Source organism: Heterocephalus glaber, unplaced genomic scaffold (assembly GCF_053883595.1).
Source record: "Heterocephalus glaber isolate CG9 unplaced genomic scaffold, H.glaber_assembly_v1.0 deba00001569, whole genome shotgun sequence".
Classification (NCBI taxonomy): domain Eukaryota; kingdom Metazoa; phylum Chordata; class Mammalia; order Rodentia; family Bathyergidae; genus Heterocephalus; species Heterocephalus glaber.
In genome coordinates this window covers 13,599,870-13,616,488 of record NW_028258354.1, presented here as the reverse complement: position 1 = coordinate 13,616,488, position 16,619 = coordinate 13,599,870, and the positions used below count along the sequence as shown (strand labels likewise).

Genomic DNA, 16,619 nt, shown 5'->3' with positions numbered 1-16,619 from the left:
TCAAGGACGTGTGGGGGCTGGCAGCAAATTCTAGGGTGCTAATCTTTGTCCTACTGGCTCATCTGGGGCTTGGGGTGAAGGGCCTGGAGCTAACAGCTGTCTCTAGGTAAGCTCAAGTCTGTATGCACCCTCTCTCTACCCCTGCCAAATGATCTCTTTCTCACTGTTAGGTCTCATCCAAGTAGTCAAGCTGGAAATGGAACAAGTCACTGTGCTTGGCTCTGCTCCAGCATCTGTGGGTGGCAGAAGACCAATGCCAAGCAGCCAAAGCCTAGTTTACTTCTTATGGTTTTGTAGACACAAAAGAACTAGAATGTGTCGAGTCTAAAGTTAAACGTAAGCCAGAGATTTGTATGCCATTTTCTTGGTGGCCTCTGTGGTAATCTCCCTTTAGAATAAGGGACGGGGAGTGGCTGCAGTCCCCAGACCTCAGTGGTCCAGGCTCCTTCAGCAGTTCCTACATTTTCCTTCCACCTCCCTCACTGACATGGGTCTCGCACCCCTCATTCCCCAGCCAGGCACTACTTTCAGTGCTGTACATGCATTACTCAAGTACATCCAATCAATAATACTGTTATTATTGTGTTATCACTGAATTTTTTTTTGCAGATGATTCAACATAGTCCTATAATTATTTTGTAGCACTGGTGCTGAGCTGAGGGCTTGATATATATGATTGTTGGCTCAATGATAGTTACTAAACTGGAATTTGCTAGTTCTGAAGAGTTAACCTCACCATGGTAGAAACTCTGAGCCGGGATCGAAGTGTTTTCTTTAAGAATATGGAGTTATTGACTTACTGCAACTACTTCTGTCTTTGATCCCACAGGAGGCCCATGTTCCTCCCCTTTGCTGCTGCTTGATTATACAGTGGCTGGACAAATTCCTCAGGATGACTCTGTTATGCTCAGATTTCACAGGTTCTGTTTCACCACACCCCATCATGCTGGTAAGTATAACTTGTACCGAGGCTGTCTGGCCCAAAACATTGACTTAAATAAGGGAGGGTGGTTTCTTTACTGCAAGGCTTTCTTGCATCTTTAATATGCTAATATGCACTGGGAATCCCCAAAAGGGGGCCATAAATATTTCATCAGTTCTAAGCAGCACTTTCCCCTCATCTTTTATCATTTCTGAAGCTAGGGTGGTTCTTATAGCTGATGGGCTCTTACAGAGCCTTTGGGTCAGGCAGCTGTTGTGTTGTGGTGGTCACTGCATTGGCACCTGTGAACCTGGTCATACAAGTTTCTATTGCCATCATATTAACTGAGTTAGGGACATGCCTAGCACAACATACAATTATGTTTAATTGCTCTTTAAAATGTATTTATAATGATTAAACCACAATTTGGTTCATGACTGAAATATGCCAGAAGGTATGGAAACAGAGTGGTGGGGTATGTGTGTTTGATGTTAGAGCCACAAAAATTCATCTTTGTAGGGTTAGTGACATGTTTTAGTCTGTTCAGGCTGTTTGTTATAAGAAAATACCATAAATAGGACATCTTATACACAACAGAAATTTATTTCTCACAATTTTAGGGACTGGGAAGTTCAAGATGAGGGCACTGGAATTTGATGACTGGCAATGTCGCATATTTTCTGAGTCACAGATAGTGCTTTCTTGCTTTGTTCTTACATGAAGAAAGAGTGAGGGGTCTCAGGTCTCTTTTAGGGGAACTAATTTCACTTATGAGGGCTATGCCCTTATGACATAATTACCTCCCAAAGGCTCCACCTCCCAATACCAACACCTTAAAGGTTAGTATTTCAACATATGACTCTTAGGGAGACGCAATATTCAGATCATAGCACTACAATTTCATATTTTCTTGCAAAACAGTAGCCAGGTGCACAGTAGAATATGAGAAAAAAAGGACATTCAGTAACTGAGGTTATATTTTATTCCTGAAGTAGATGCAGAAGGATTGCCTACCACATGCTAAGGGGGTAATGAAACTAAAGTCAGGAAAATTGCCAATTCCCTGGGAAAACACTGTATCCTAGTTTAATTCCCAATGGTTTTTTTGTTCTTGATGGTATATAATTGATAGCTTTGGATATGATAAAATATAAAGTATTTTCAATATTACTTACCACAGACTTTTTTCTCCAGAAACATCTTCTAGCACTATTGTTCTATAGAATATAACAATGATGATATATAGAATATACAATTAGCCAGCCACTATTTAACCGTTTCATCTGTATTAGCTAAATGATCATGTGAAAACCATCTCATAAGATTTGAACTATTTTTATTCCCATGTTACACATGAGGAAATTGAAGCACATGGAGATTAAATAACTTGTCTAAGCTCACACAACTAGTGCAGTAGAGCCAGGATTCAAACCCAGGCAGGTGGATCCAGATTGTGCTTCTTCGCTACTGTGGCACACAGTTTGGGAAACACTATTCTAGCCACAGATTCGGGGCAGGGGGAGTGGATGGTGCAAATCTGACACATGGTTAAAAAATGAAGAAGTGCCACAACTTCCAATGTTTCTTGAAATATCCAGCAGGGGTTTACAGGGAAAATAAAGATTTCCCTGACTGCATCATTACCCTGTATGAATGCCCAAATGATCTGCACTCTCTCTAGTTTATGACGATTAAAACAGGAAGTCACTTTTGGTAGAAGGTTGAAGCCTTGTGAATTTAACCTGATTAAACACACTGGATAAACATCGGCCCTGTTTAAACCATATCTGAATGCTCTGGAAGGCTCCATCACCTTATGGGTTGCTGCTGCAGTAAAAGGGAAGCTATTGCTTTTTTACACAAAGTTGGGGTAGACTATAAAAATTAGACCACTTTGTGTTGTTCCTCCCATCTTTGACTCGCTATTTGTGAGATAAATTTCAGTGAGCCAGATGGACTTGCTGAGAGAGGTAACAATCTTTTATTAGCTAAGCCCCTAGGGAAGAAGCAGGTGACAGACAGAAGGATTTAGACAGGAAAATGAACCTGAGAACAAAAGATAGTGTCACTGCTTGTAGCCATAGTGCTGTTTAGGTGCTTTCAGCTCAAATTACCCAGGCAGGTGACCTATGAGGATGATTCTGCCTACTCTGTTTCCTTAAAAGATTTTGAACTTTGCAACAGGGTTTCTCCACATATGAGTTGCTTTTTGAGACTTGTTTGGTCTTCCCGAAATATGCCTGGTCTGATAAAATCTGTAAATGAATACAACTAGTGCCTTAAAGAAGTTAAAGAAATTATACTCTTTAAGAGACAAAATGCTGTTCAGTTGCTTTTTACCTCTGCCAGTTGAAGAAGAAAGATGACTCACAGTCCAGTCCTAAGGGACCAGTGAAAGTCTTGATTACACCTTGGTTCCAGGATGTCTTCTGGACCAAATTTGTGGATTCCAAAAAGGACTGTAATGATTATACATATACCAGGAGTTGGGTATTGGCTTTTATGAGACGGAACACATAGGTGTTAGGCCAGTGATAGGTTTTTCTCCCCTGGTTCTTTCGCTAAGATAAATTTAAATAAAATATATGGATTCCACTTTACTATGTGACTTGTAGCCCAAAAGAAATCAGATTGGTGATGGGTATTCTTATGACAGATGGCTAAATGGTAGCTATTGAAATAAAAACAAAGGTGAAATAACAATTCCCAAGGCTAAGAGAAAGAGAACACACAGAAAGTTATAGTGTGTTAAAATAAGTCATCCTTGGATACAGTCGTCATGCTGTACATGTATTGTGGTATAGGGCAATTGGTAATACAATTTTGACAGGGTTCATTATATGAAGTTTATAAATCAAGCTTCTGGGTTTAGGAGTCAGAGGCAAGTTCTGGGAAGCTGCAAACTAGAAGGTTCTTGATAAGAAAGTGCTAGAAAGAGCCCAGCTGTTAGCTGTTATCATGTTTCTTTTGAACATAATGTACAAGGCGCGGGGGTGGGGGGTGGGGGTGGATCTGAGGAGATTAAAAACCATGGTTACATTAGTGCACACCTGGTCTCAGGGGAATTGACCGATTTTTTTTTTTTTTTTTTTTTTTTTTTTCTTCTCACAATGTATGTGTGCTTCCTGTGGCTTCTCTGCTTAATCTGGCAGGCTGTCTTTGGACTCTGTAGTGCCCCAAGTCTTGCTTGGCACCACTGGAGAACCGAAGTCATTAAGGCAGAATAGATGCTGGGGGCAGCACAGCTAATAATCTAGTCGAATGTCAGGCAAGAAAGTGTGTGTCAGTCGAAACATCCCACAGACGTTTTGCTGGAGGTAGAATGACACAGATAACTACTGTTTTAGAGCCATGTTGTTGTTAATATAATCAAATCTGAAGCCTTCCACCCATATGGATAGCATCTGAGCATAGAAAAAATGTATTTGAATACCAGTGAGCTGGGGAAATGTTAATTATGTAATGTTTCATAATTTCCATTTCATTTTCAAAAACGTCACTACTGTAAGCAAAGATAATCACTTCAAGAACTTTTAAACTAGTTTTGCAAAACCTCCACAAGGCAACTGAGGACAGGCACCCTGGAGGGCTGGCCTCTTACTGGGCAGAGTTTTCTGAGGTAACAGCCAGTTTTGCAGCCTCCTTCTCTAAGCCAGGAGGTACACATTCCTACTTAGGTCACGAGAAAATGACGGATTTGTTCAATTCTGTGACTCATTACCTCAGGCTCTTGCTGGAGCCTGGCTGTAGTCTCTCCACACAAGGCAGTGATGAGTGCTGGGACAGTAGCCCAGCTTTGGGCCTGTTACTCTGGGTGTTAAAAGTGCAGGCAGCTCAGTCCTCTCACATTCCTTTCAGAAGAGTGAGGACGCAGAGCTCAGGTAGGTGCGGACAAGCTGCCATTTGTGTGGAATATCTAAATGATTTTAAAGCAGGTATATATTCATATGTTACTTCATTATTTGTGGATAGCCAAGGCAATGAAGAGAAGCATGTGATTTTCAGAGCGTACCATGTCACACGTGTTTCCTTCAAGGGCTGGTGATTGCCAATGTATAGGGTTGCTTATTTCATAACAGACTGATGGTTGTGGCTGGGTGAACTCTCCAAGCAGTCCTAGTAACCTCACCTATAAAATGGAGAGGGCAGGGGAACTAGATTTTTCCTTTTTTTTAGGTTTCTTCTATGATTCATTTAGAATTAGAGAAATAAAGAAATGATAGGTAACTTCTTTTAAAATATGTGATACTCTAATCCTTTCCCCTCACAACCCAGAAATACAGTTATTTTATATCATAGAAGTGAGGGTGAGTCCTTGGATTTTTTCCCTTGGAAAAGGAGTCGATGCATTTTATTTACAGCACAGTCTTTCTTGATTATATTTTACATTATTTCACATGACTGCATATGTGATTACTCTGGGTCAATTATGGACAAGTTACTTGTTCCTTTTGTGCCTGAACTGGAAAATGTGGGAAATATTTCTGTGTTGTAGAATTATTGTGAGGATTAAGCAAATTAATATATGTAAAATTTCCCAGAAGAGTGATCAGCATATAGTATGGTCTATATTATCACCAAAGTTTTGAAAGTCTTCTTCATAAATTCATGGCTTTTCTAGGTGTAGTATAGGGAAAGGTTGAGCAAGGCCCTGAAGTTTAGGAAATATTACAGACTTTTAGGATCTTATAATCTAATGTGCACAAAAATTATTTATATATCGAAACTACCTGGAATAATATACTATGATATGTCATCAAGATCAAGTGTTGGTTTAAGGTGCTGTAGTAATAGGAAGAACGAGGTCAGATGGATTTGTATACCTGGGGAGAAAGCTGAGATTGATTTGGCCGAAGAATAGGTAGATAGAGACAGGCAGAGGGAAAAGCGAGGACGGTGATTCAGATGACAACAGCATGCAAGAAAACGAGAGGCCAGAGAGCACAAGATGGCCCTGGGACAGTGCAGAGACAGAGTTGGCAAAATGGGAGGGAAGGATGATTGCTCAGAGTGGAGCTGCTTTATGGAAGTTCTAGAAAGCCTTTCTACCTGGAGGATTCTTCACTTGATGGCAATGAAACAAGGAATACTGAAGGTTTTTAAGTGAAGAAAAGAACAATAATTTGGGTCTAAAGATTTCCATTGTTGGGGCAGAGGGCTGTGCTCACGGAGACTGAGAGACTAAGGAACGTTGCTTTGGCTGTCCCAGTCTGAGGAGTTGGTAGTCACACTGGGGATAGCAGAGGAATAAAAATGAAATAAAACATTTTAAGTGTCATTGCAAAGAAAAAATTAGTAGAAAAATTAGACAGACCTGCCTACCAACTGATATCACAAAGGAATTAAAGTAGAGGGCAAGTAAAAGTTACTACAAATCTCTCACATTTGTGCATCAGACCACTGGAGACACGGTGGAAAAATGGGAAGAAGATTGATGAAAGGGGAAGGAAACCAGTGAAGAGTTTGGTGTTGTATAAATTGAGTTTGTGGTGATTGTGTGATCAAAAAACTCATACATTAACATCTTCTGTCTTAAAAGAAAAATGCAATTAACAGAGCTTTCAATGATACAATTTTTTACTGAAAAGTAAAAATTTGCATTTGGCATGCTTTTGCACAATTAATGTGATCTTTGCTGTAATATGTATGCTGAGAATTTGTCAAAACTTGGCTGGGACAACTTGGCTCACATGCTAACAGAGAGGGCTCTCTGTGCCCAGTGTGGCATGCATGCCATTAAGTTCACCACCACTGCTCGAGGGCCACATCATAGAACAGACTCATGAAAGGAACCGACAGTCAGGAAGTTGTAGAATCAAAAAGCTGCTGCTAATTGAGAAGCCACTGCTACAAGCCCTGACTCTACCTCTACCATGGTCAGGAAGCTGCTGATAGCACCTTCAACTACAGAGTGTACTGTTGTTGCTGCTGCTGTAATTTACAGCATCACAATGGACACCGGTGCTCTGCTCTTCTCCATAGCTTAGTTCATACAAGTGCTTCTGAGTGGAAGAATGTAAGTTTTACCTGCATTTTTTTCTGTATAGGGGTTTAAAGTCAAAGAGATATTTTAGCTTTCCAGTTTCTGCAGGATTAGAAGGATATTGGAATGGATTTGGACTGAGTTAGTCTTGGTGCTTGCCACAGCTATGATTAGGTAAAGTGAACCTGATTCCTAAAACCTATTCCACTGAGAGTGCTCAATAATATGGAAACAATTTCTTAAATTTAATATGTGCAGTATTTTACAACTGGGCATAGCACTCTCTACACCATCAAACATTATTAATTCAATTATTAGACGTTCAGAGACTGGGGGGTAAACAACATAATACTAAGATTTCATGAGCTCATTGCTCTAGCAAAACTCATATAAGATCTTTTATGGTAACCAACAATTAAAAGCACAAAGGAGAAGAAACTGACTGTATGTCCTGAAAAATTCTTGAATCCTCATTTATATTTGACAGAGTATTTCTGATGGAAAGAACAGTGATTTCAGAAGAAATAATAACCATTATCTGGTCTTGATCTGCAGTTATTAAGGTGCATATATATTAACCATGTGGCAAAGAATATTTCAAAATTTATTTTGGTGTAAGGGTAGAGATTTACAAGGTTTTTAGAAAGGCCGTTGGCCATTGCCCTCTGATCTGGCATTAAGATATGGCATCTGATTTTATGTGGTTAGAATGAATGGTTCTAAATCTGCACTTAGCAATTCCAGAAAAATCTGTGTTCCTGTGGGTGCTTTGTAAAGGATGGTGATTTAAGACAATGAATAATCAGCAAAGAAAAGGGAAGGCAATTCTTAAGATAGCAGAATCATCGACAGTGAAGGCGTTAAAATGAAAAGAATTTTGTGCCCCCAAATTTTGGTCCTTATGTCTTATTCAGTCGAGGCTCAGCAGCATTATTATGGTATGTAAGGCTTGCAGTGGTTTATGCCTTACCGAGAATTACTTTACTCAGCATGGCCTTGTATGGCACAGAGTCCCTCTGGCTCACCAAAAGAAAAAAGTCCTTGTTGTCAAGAGAACCTGGAGTCCCTCCAAAGCCTTTCCAAAGGTGCCCCACTGATTCAAAAGCCAGAGACACTCCCTTGTCAACAAAGCTGTTCTATGACTAAAAGTGTGGAGGACAATTTGCACTTGGCTCATTGGTAAGTCTTAATCCCAGACCTTATTTATTTGATTCTTACTGACATTAAAGTGAAATACCAGCAATTTTCCTTCTGAGACAGAATACAATGATTTAACTGCCATTTCTTTGGTTATACAATGAGAAATTCATTTATATGAGGAAAAATTGATCAATACCTATGGAAAAAGGCAAAAGAAAGTGGTCTTTAGATTGGTCCTGACAATTTTTCTCTTTTCTTCATTCATCCTTTTATGCAACTGATGGTCTTCCATATACACCCCCTAGTCTTGCTTTTTCCTTTGTGTCTTAATCGGCTCATAGAGTCCTCTTTCTCTTCTAGGGTTATATTGGTGCAAGTTAACAAGTTGTTGTCTATTGGTTCCTGTCTCAGCCTTCAGACTGCAAACCACAAGGCCAGCTCCCTGTCAGGTTTGCCAAGAGGGGGACTGGAATGTTCTCTCACTCTTGTTCCTCTCAGTAGGACCTAAACAGTAACCTCTTACCCCATAGCTGGTCCTGGCCTCTAGCTTTCCTTTTCCTTTTTTACCATTTTTGGCCTTCAGGAGGCAGCCTCATTTTGTTCACTCAGAGGCCCTCACTCCAGCTGTGCAGGGACCCTTTCTCAGAGGTCCAACCAATTCCACAAGGCCTCTTCCACCAGCCTGCCTTCTAGTAACCTCTACGTTTTCCTTTTGTTCTTTCAGTTTCTGATGTGAGTTGCTTCCTGGAGTTACCATCCCCTCTTTCTCTTTTCAGCTTTTTAAAGTTCTGTGGTACCAATAGCTTATAAGTTGTCTTTGTGGAAGGTCTAGGTAATTTCTGTTTGCCTGGCTAGACCTGAACTTTAAGGGGGCCCAGCCCACCTGGGGCTGCTGGTCAGAAGATCCTGAGTGGCAGAGCAGCCTACACTGTCCTTGGCATCTGCTGCACAGCCTGTTCTTGCTCTGGACCTTAAATGAACCATAATTTATTTAACTAGTCCCCTCTAGATGGACAGTTAGGTTATTTCTACCTTATGTGACTAAAAACAGTGCATTAAATAATTTTAAACAAATATGAGTCTATTTGTAAGATAAATGTATAGAAGAAGAATTACTGGGTCAAAAAGATTGCTAAATTGCCCTTCTTGAGGTTGGTTGTGCTAATTTAGTCTCCTACAGGCAATAGACAGCAATCTAAGAAATCAACAAGGGGAGGATGAGCCAGTCCCAGTAAGAAGGCTTTCTAGTGGAAGAGAGAAGCATAGCATAGTATCTATCATTTGAGGAATCACTGGCCTAGGCTCCATAGACTTCACTTTGAGCCCTTTGGAGATAAGGAAGGCTAAAACACAAATGGAAAAAAGCTCTAAGATGCTTTGGTACTCACTTAAAAGAGGACCACATAAAAGGGGAGACAGGCACTTTGTTATGGATTACCTACCCTACAGTTGGGCAGTGTGAGGCATAGCTACTAGTACTAAGCTAACGTGGTTTTGATGGCCAGCAGCAACAATGACACCTACAGATGTGTGGCCACTGAAACAAGTGGCAGTGCTCCTGGGCACACTGCATGCTGCATGTTGCTGGGCAAACACATGTAGCACATGTGAAACCTCTCCTAGGGACACCTGAGAAACTCTTGGGTGGAACTTGGAAGGGCACTGGGTCTGTTTATGTAGTAGGAGAGAAGAAAGGAACTGGTGAAATACAGGCTACAAAACTCATTAACTGAGGTTGTGCCTTTTTTCATTCTATAACTTTGTCTCATAAGCTAGGGGTAGGTTTTTCTTACCAATAAAAAAGTAAAATATTCTTCCTTCTTGATCCTTATAACACCTCTCTAGCAAATCTAGGCTGTGACAACATTATATTTACCCCCTGCTGTTTGGTTTTCCTGTCATTTATTCCCTGCTCAGCAGAGCTCTACTGTGTTTATCATTATCTTTGTTTAGCAGACAGGCTACATTCTATATGCTTGCTTTTGCTGATTTTCACCTTAGCATTATGTGGTAAACAAAGCTGTGTGTACAACCAGAGCAATGTTTTTCTTACCCTGTAAGATCTGGGCTGCTTTCCTGCAGAGGATTTTTGTTTTATGCTCCACTGTGTCTTGTTTGTGCCATTCTTAATTTACACTACAGAGATGCTGTCATCACTAATTAACAATAATCAAGAGCCCCCTGGCTGCATGGCTGCATAGGGACTAATTTAATATTCTCTTTGTTTCACATGTCAGGTGTCTCCTTCAAATGAATTTTTAGGTATTTCAGAGATGATGAAGAACAGAAATCAGGAGGACAAGCCTTTGCAGAAAATGCTTAAAGGGGAACATCAAGGGCTGGTTTAATATTTGAACCTTTGAAGGAGGTATACTTTTATCATGAGCAAATGACAAACATTGAAGGCACCATAGTCCTTGTTCCTGGAAGACACCTGGCAGCATTCCAACCAAGCATTTACCATCTGATCGTTCGATTCCCTCTATTTTTTGCAGCCCTTCTAGACTTCAGTCTGAGGATGTTTTATTTCTTCCTGACCCTTTTCAGGTCATCTCCACCCTCAGGGATGACTCCCTGTTCCAAACTCCTGTAGCCCTTTTCATTTACACTTCCCAATTGGAAATCGAGCACACAATGCATTGTACTATTATTGAATAAACATATCCACATCCTTTTCAAGTGTATTAGATGGCTGTCTGGGCAATTTCTTTCTCATTCGTGAGACAGCAGGTGTTCTACCAAGAATAGTTGTTGATGATGGCTATACGTCATTAAAATCAGGTGTCATTTTTTTCTTTTTTAAACGGTGGTGGTGGTAGTGGGGGACAAGGCTGACGGTTTGGAAGCTGAGACTCACAGGCACCTGTAATAAATGTTTTCTAATCTAAGCGCTGCGTGTATATCTTGTTTGGGGCAAGGCGGGTGGAGGAGGCAGACAAAGATTTGTGGGGGAAGACAGCAATGTTTCTTTCGCGTTTCAATAAAATTTATTCCAACCTGCCTAAGTCATATCTATTTTTCGACATTATCCCTTTTGATTTGATAATAAATAGTGTCACGTGGCTGTCGGTTCCAGGAACTGATTTTCAGCCGAATAGACCCGAACATTTTCCTTTCAGAAAAAAGAAACATTTGATTCTGTCATACCTTTTGGGATGAAGAAAACACTTCCATGCTTTATGATGTCAAAAACCTGGGCAGGACACACCCGAACCTCACCAGCACGCAAACTTATTGATGCGTAGAGCTGCGACTCAGGAACCCTCGATCCTCTCAAAACGAAGCTCCCGCGGGGCCCCGCCCATCCCGCTTCCAGGAGCCTCATTGGTCAGCATTCGGCCCGCCATCTCTTTTAGCCTGCAGGAGTTGGCACGGGCAGTGATTGGTCTAATAGTAATGACGCCAAGATATTATTCGAGTCTCTATTGGGCCTCAGGCTTCAAAATGGGAGGGGAAAAGCAGAGCTACAGGGCTCTAGGCGAGAGACGCAGAGTGCGCCGGCGCGTAGTCGGGGACGCCAGGCCCGGGCCCTTGCTAGGGAACCGCCTGTTGTCGTCCCGCCCCCTCCGGGTTTTGTGTCCAGTTAACTGTCGGAGTGGCGGGGGGCTCCGGCGTCCGGAGACATGCCAGTGCGCTTCAAGGTGGGGCTGGGGTCTCGGAGCCCGAGGGCTGCCGGCGCGAGCCGGGGTGGGGCGCGGGGGCCGTGCGGGTTTCTGCGCCGCGCACCTCGGCGTGGCAGAGCTGCGGGCCCCGAGCTCCTGCTGCGGCCCCGGGGATGCTGCTCTTCTTGGCTGGGCTCCTCTCTGCTCCCTCACATTTCCGAGTTGCCCTGTGTTGGACAGTTACATGGTGTTGAGACAGATTTATTTGGGGGGACTCAGGAGCGAAATCGAGAGGAAGGCACTTTGTAATGCGGACGAAAAGTGACATCTGTGGCCCGTCACACAGTTTAGTGTTTATTTTCTCTTCCCTTTAAAACTTTGTGTGAGAAATGGGTTCTCAGAAAAGAAAGAGTAGTGTCCGGTAGCTGTCAGGACTCGCACCCTTCATCATAACAGGTGGCCACAGCGTTCCTCAAATCCTAATTCTGCCTACAATGGGAGAGGAATTTGTCTTCTTTGGTTGACTACTTACATATCAAAAGGTGCTAGGCATACCAATATTGTGTGCTGAGTGGGAACTTAGGAAAAATCTATAGTGAAGACTTCGGTTGTCACAAGATGAGCTCACACTTTGGAATCCAAGAATTTTCAAAAAGGTAGCCTCTCTGAGCTTCAGATGCCTGCTAGCATCTGCCTCAAGTGGTTATGAGGATTAAAGGATGTAACACATGAACCTCTTAGCACAGGGCTGGTTACATATTAGCTATTATTAAGGAGCTTGTCTGTTTAATTATCAGTTTCAACGGGCTTTGGAGGTTCAGAAGTTATTTTTACTGATGGGTGCTTTATAACAACACTTACGTTCATTGCACTATTCTTTTTTTTTGGTACCGGGGATCGAACTCAGGTCCTTGCGCTTGAGCATGCACTATTCTTAAACTGCACTTTGCATTACAGGGGCTGAGTGAATACCAGAGAAACTTTCTGTGGAAAAAGTCCTATTTGTCAGAGTCCTGTAATTCCTCAGGAGGGAGAAAATACCCATGGGCTGGACTTAGATCAGATCAATTAGGTAAGTTGAGCAAACTAACAGGCCTTATAGTTTGGATATATACCTTGGGCTAAGTTTACAAAATGATTTATTCCAGTTCCAGATGGCCTGTTTGACACATTCATTTATTTAATAAATACTGTGAGATTACTATGGCACCAATTTCCCAGTCCTAGGAATATAGCCCCGAACAAGACAAAATCCCTTAACTGTGGAAACAGTAAACAGGTAACTCAATAAATAAATGAGATTTCAAGTTGTGTGTAAAATAGTAGAGAGTGTGATAGGTAACAAGAGGGAGCAGTGGGTTAGAAGGAGTACACTTTAGATTGAATGGTCAAGAAAGGCTCTTCTGAGGAGGTAATGTTTGACCTGGGACCTCAAAACTGAGAGGGAGGGGACAAGCCTGGGAAAGAGTTTCTCAAATCTTGAGGAATGGGAGCTTAGGTAGACTAGGTAGCTTGCCCCAGGTCAGAGTAAGTGGCAGGGCCATGATTTGAAATCAAGCCTGTTTTGTTTAGAGCCCTTAAGTTTAGAGGTCATGTTCTTGTCATTATACATCCTTTCTCCCTGAACCCTAGGCCAGTAATTCCCAGAGAAGGATAGAAGAGATATTGACTTTATTGTACTTGCGAGTTTAAAATTTATTCCTCACTAGACTATAGGATCTCTGAGAGCAGAGTTCTGTCTCCTTGGTCCTTCTCAGTATCTAACTCAGAATCTTGGAATACTCTACTGCTTATTAAAACTTTTCTGTTTTAAAATTTTAATTTTTATTATTACATGCTTGTACATAATGTTTACATTCATCGTGGGGAGTTGGTACACGCACATAACACGTCTTACTTCTTTTATCATCACCATCTCCTCCCTCCCCCTTCCCTTTTTCTCTTGGCCTAATATTTAAATGAATGAATAAACCTAAGTTTAAATCCATGGTACTGTATGACCCTGGGCAAAGTGAGCCCCCTGGGCAAAGTGAGCCTGTTTTCATAAGTGGGGCTTGTACGGGCTTGCTAGGAGGGACTAAATGAGAGGCTGCTTGTTAAGGGCCTGGTACATACACACAGGTCAGTGCTGTGTGCCCCATAGGTGATGTGTGAGAATGACTGACGTGTTATATGTAGATCCCTCATATGATCAATAATTAAAGCCAGAATTGGGTGCCAAGCCGGGAAATTAATAAAATAAGAAGAATTTTTAGAATTAGGTTTGGTGAACAAAGACTAGGTGAGAGCAGGTCCCTCTGAAGCATCAGGATGCTTAGCCTAGGGCCTGACTTTTAAGATGAGGTGTCCCTCCTTCTCAGGCAGTGGGCTGAGAGCATCTGCTCATAATCCTGTTTCCATGCAACCAGAATTTCCATGCATTTGAGGCTTCATTAGGTTAAGAATGCTTATAAAGTGTAGCTATCCCACTGAAGGCCCAGAGAGAAAGATACGGAATGCTGTACAGTTGGTTAACTACTCAGTTGCCCGTGAAGCATTTTAGATTAGGTTAACTACGTTTGAGGGAAAGTGATGGAGGAGATCGTGAGAGCAAAGCCACACTGGAGCCTGGTATGTTTTGAAGGAAGGAATAGTCTGGGGGAGGAATGTTAGTCGGAGATTTGGGTAGGGGGAAGACCGGATTGAGAACTCCAGGAGGCTCAGAAACAGAGGTAGAAGGTTAGCAAGGAGCAACAGCAGCTTTATCTGGGGCTGGCTGTACTTTCATTCTCTTAATGTAATGTATTTTTTTTTCTCTCTTGAGGATTTGTTGGTGCTGGGAGACAAAGGACAAACCATTTGAGAATCTTGCCCAAAATTTTTTATTTTGCTCATGCACCCAAATCCTGATTCTGTGTTAAAGCAGCGAGAAGTCTAAGGCAGTAGCCTCTAAACATTTTTTGCTTTCATACTTCCTAAAAGACTTTAGAAAATCTTTTGTCCCCATTCACACATTTTTCAATTAAATTTTTTATTCAAAGTTTTTACAAATAATTTAAAAGGATATGCTTTGGCTCATTCAACCTAGCCATTTAATTTATGGATATGTTCATCAGATAATTGGGAAACTCAGTTCTCATTGCCAAACTGAGCCACCAATCAGTGTTTTTTCTGTGAGAAAAAGTCTAACTTTATCTTTCAGTTCAAAATTAACGTGCACATGTGCATTTCATATGACTACCCTCTCTCATACCTGAACTTCACTAAGATATGTAGATGGAAAAGACCCAGACTGTATGATCCTCTTTTATTTTTTCTAGTCTTTGCCTTTGCTTTCCTGTCAAATATTCTCCCTGAGGAATAATGCTTTCTTGAGTTGTCCCTTTGTCTGTACCCTCACTCCAGAGACTTTGTTATACGTTGGGGTGACGTGCCATGGGAGGTTCCTGGTTGGTGGAGAGGTGTGTCTGTCTTGGAGTAGGATGACTGTGAAAGGGGTGACGGGAAAAGGAACTGCAGATGGCATGTGCAGCCCTCAGGCAGATAGATCACTGTCACGCAAGAGTACACGTGGAGTTTTGGATCTGGAAAATGGTCATATCTGTTTACCCACTGCATGTTTTGGTCCACCCAGGCATATACACACCCATTTGAAGACCACTGTTACAGGGTACCCTGTAAAGATAGGAACCCTGGGTTCAATGGCAAAGCATCCATGAGAGAGGCTAAGAAGTGCTGGGCTTTGCTTCATGGCATATTTCTGTCTACTTTCCATTCTGTTCTTAAATCTTCCTTCCCCACCATGCAGTAGTCTTTCTATTTAAAGAATGGCTACAAAACTAGGGCAGTATCTTAGTGGCTGTCATCTGCAGAGCTCGTTTTTAACCTCAGTAGAAGGTAAAGTATTTGGACATTTGCTTGCCAGACAGAAATATAGAGAAATTGTACCTTAGCTTTTGTGAAGAGGCTTCATTCCTTTTAATTCTCAGGAAATCAAGGCAAAGTAGAACCAAGATCTAGCATAATGTCATCCCATCTCTTCTCATCCTGGTCTCCTTTACATAAGAGAAGCTTTGTGAAAAGTTCCAAACTTTGACAGACCAGGGCCCTTTGTTCTGTTAAGTAGCACAAGAAAGTAATTGGAAACGGAGGCAGTGTGTACTGCCTGACTTGCCAGGGCCATCATCTTGCAATTGAAGTGACTTGCATGAAGATCTTGAACATTGTGACCCCAATTTTTAATTTTTTCTTATAGTTAAACTCTTAATACTTCTTTAAAGGAAAATTACATATTTTATGTTGAAAAACTGTACTTAGTTTTTTTATTCTGTAGTCTGAAGGAAATTATGTTATATGCATATATCAACTGAGCTTTAAATTCCATTTCAACTTTCATAAGTGTTATTAAAAGTTATCTTTGTAACTGTGCTTTGCTAGCTTCTATTTTTGTGTACTATGTTTTGCAGGGATCACAAAAGAGCCCAGTTTTATTTCAAAAAGAAGAGTCCCTTACCATGACCCACAGATTTCAAAATCTCTCAAGTGGAATGGAGCTATATCACAGAATGATGTGGCTGCATCACCAGAACCTGAAGCCCCAGAAACACCAAAATCAGAGGCAGAACAAAAAGAAGACTTTAACCAAGAAAGAGTTCTTTCACTAGGGGCCTCCAGGGTTCCCAAGAGAACCAGATCTTATTCTGCAGACTCCAGAGCTGGAGGGGCTTTAGATCCTGTGGAAAAGACTGAGGATGTAGTAACAAACCACATACTGGTTAATGAAAATGTGGAACAGGAACATTCTACCAAGATGCTTTCAGAAAATGTAGATAATGGGGTAGGCACAAATCAAATTGTTTTTTTTTTTTATTTCAAAAGCATAGAATTCTTTATTGGTTTCACCATCATGTCAGGAATATTATATTTATGTTTCAAATTTTCCATTGTTATTTTTGTCTCTATTGTATAGTTGATAAGAGGTGTTGGCTTTAAT

General features: G+C 41.3%; 1 protein-coding gene across 29 annotated transcripts in view; it reads left to right on the top strand.

Annotated features, from left to right (window-relative positions):
• Window positions 1-16,619, top strand: part of Saxo6 (stabilizer of axonemal microtubules 6) — a 77,594-nt gene that overhangs the window by 33,028 nt on the left and 27,947 nt on the right. For 6 of the 29 annotated variants that reach the window (XM_087192283.1, XM_087192265.1, XM_087192282.1 and 3 more), the window contains 2 exons: window positions 830-949; window positions 16,093-16,463. In XM_087192283.1, coding sequence (XP_087048409.1) covers window positions 904-949; window positions 16,093-16,463 — 417 coding nt within the window. In that variant the 5' untranslated portion in view covers window positions 830-903. The other 23 variants (XM_087192261.1, XM_087192262.1, XM_087192285.1 and 20 more) reach the window with 17 other exon arrangements.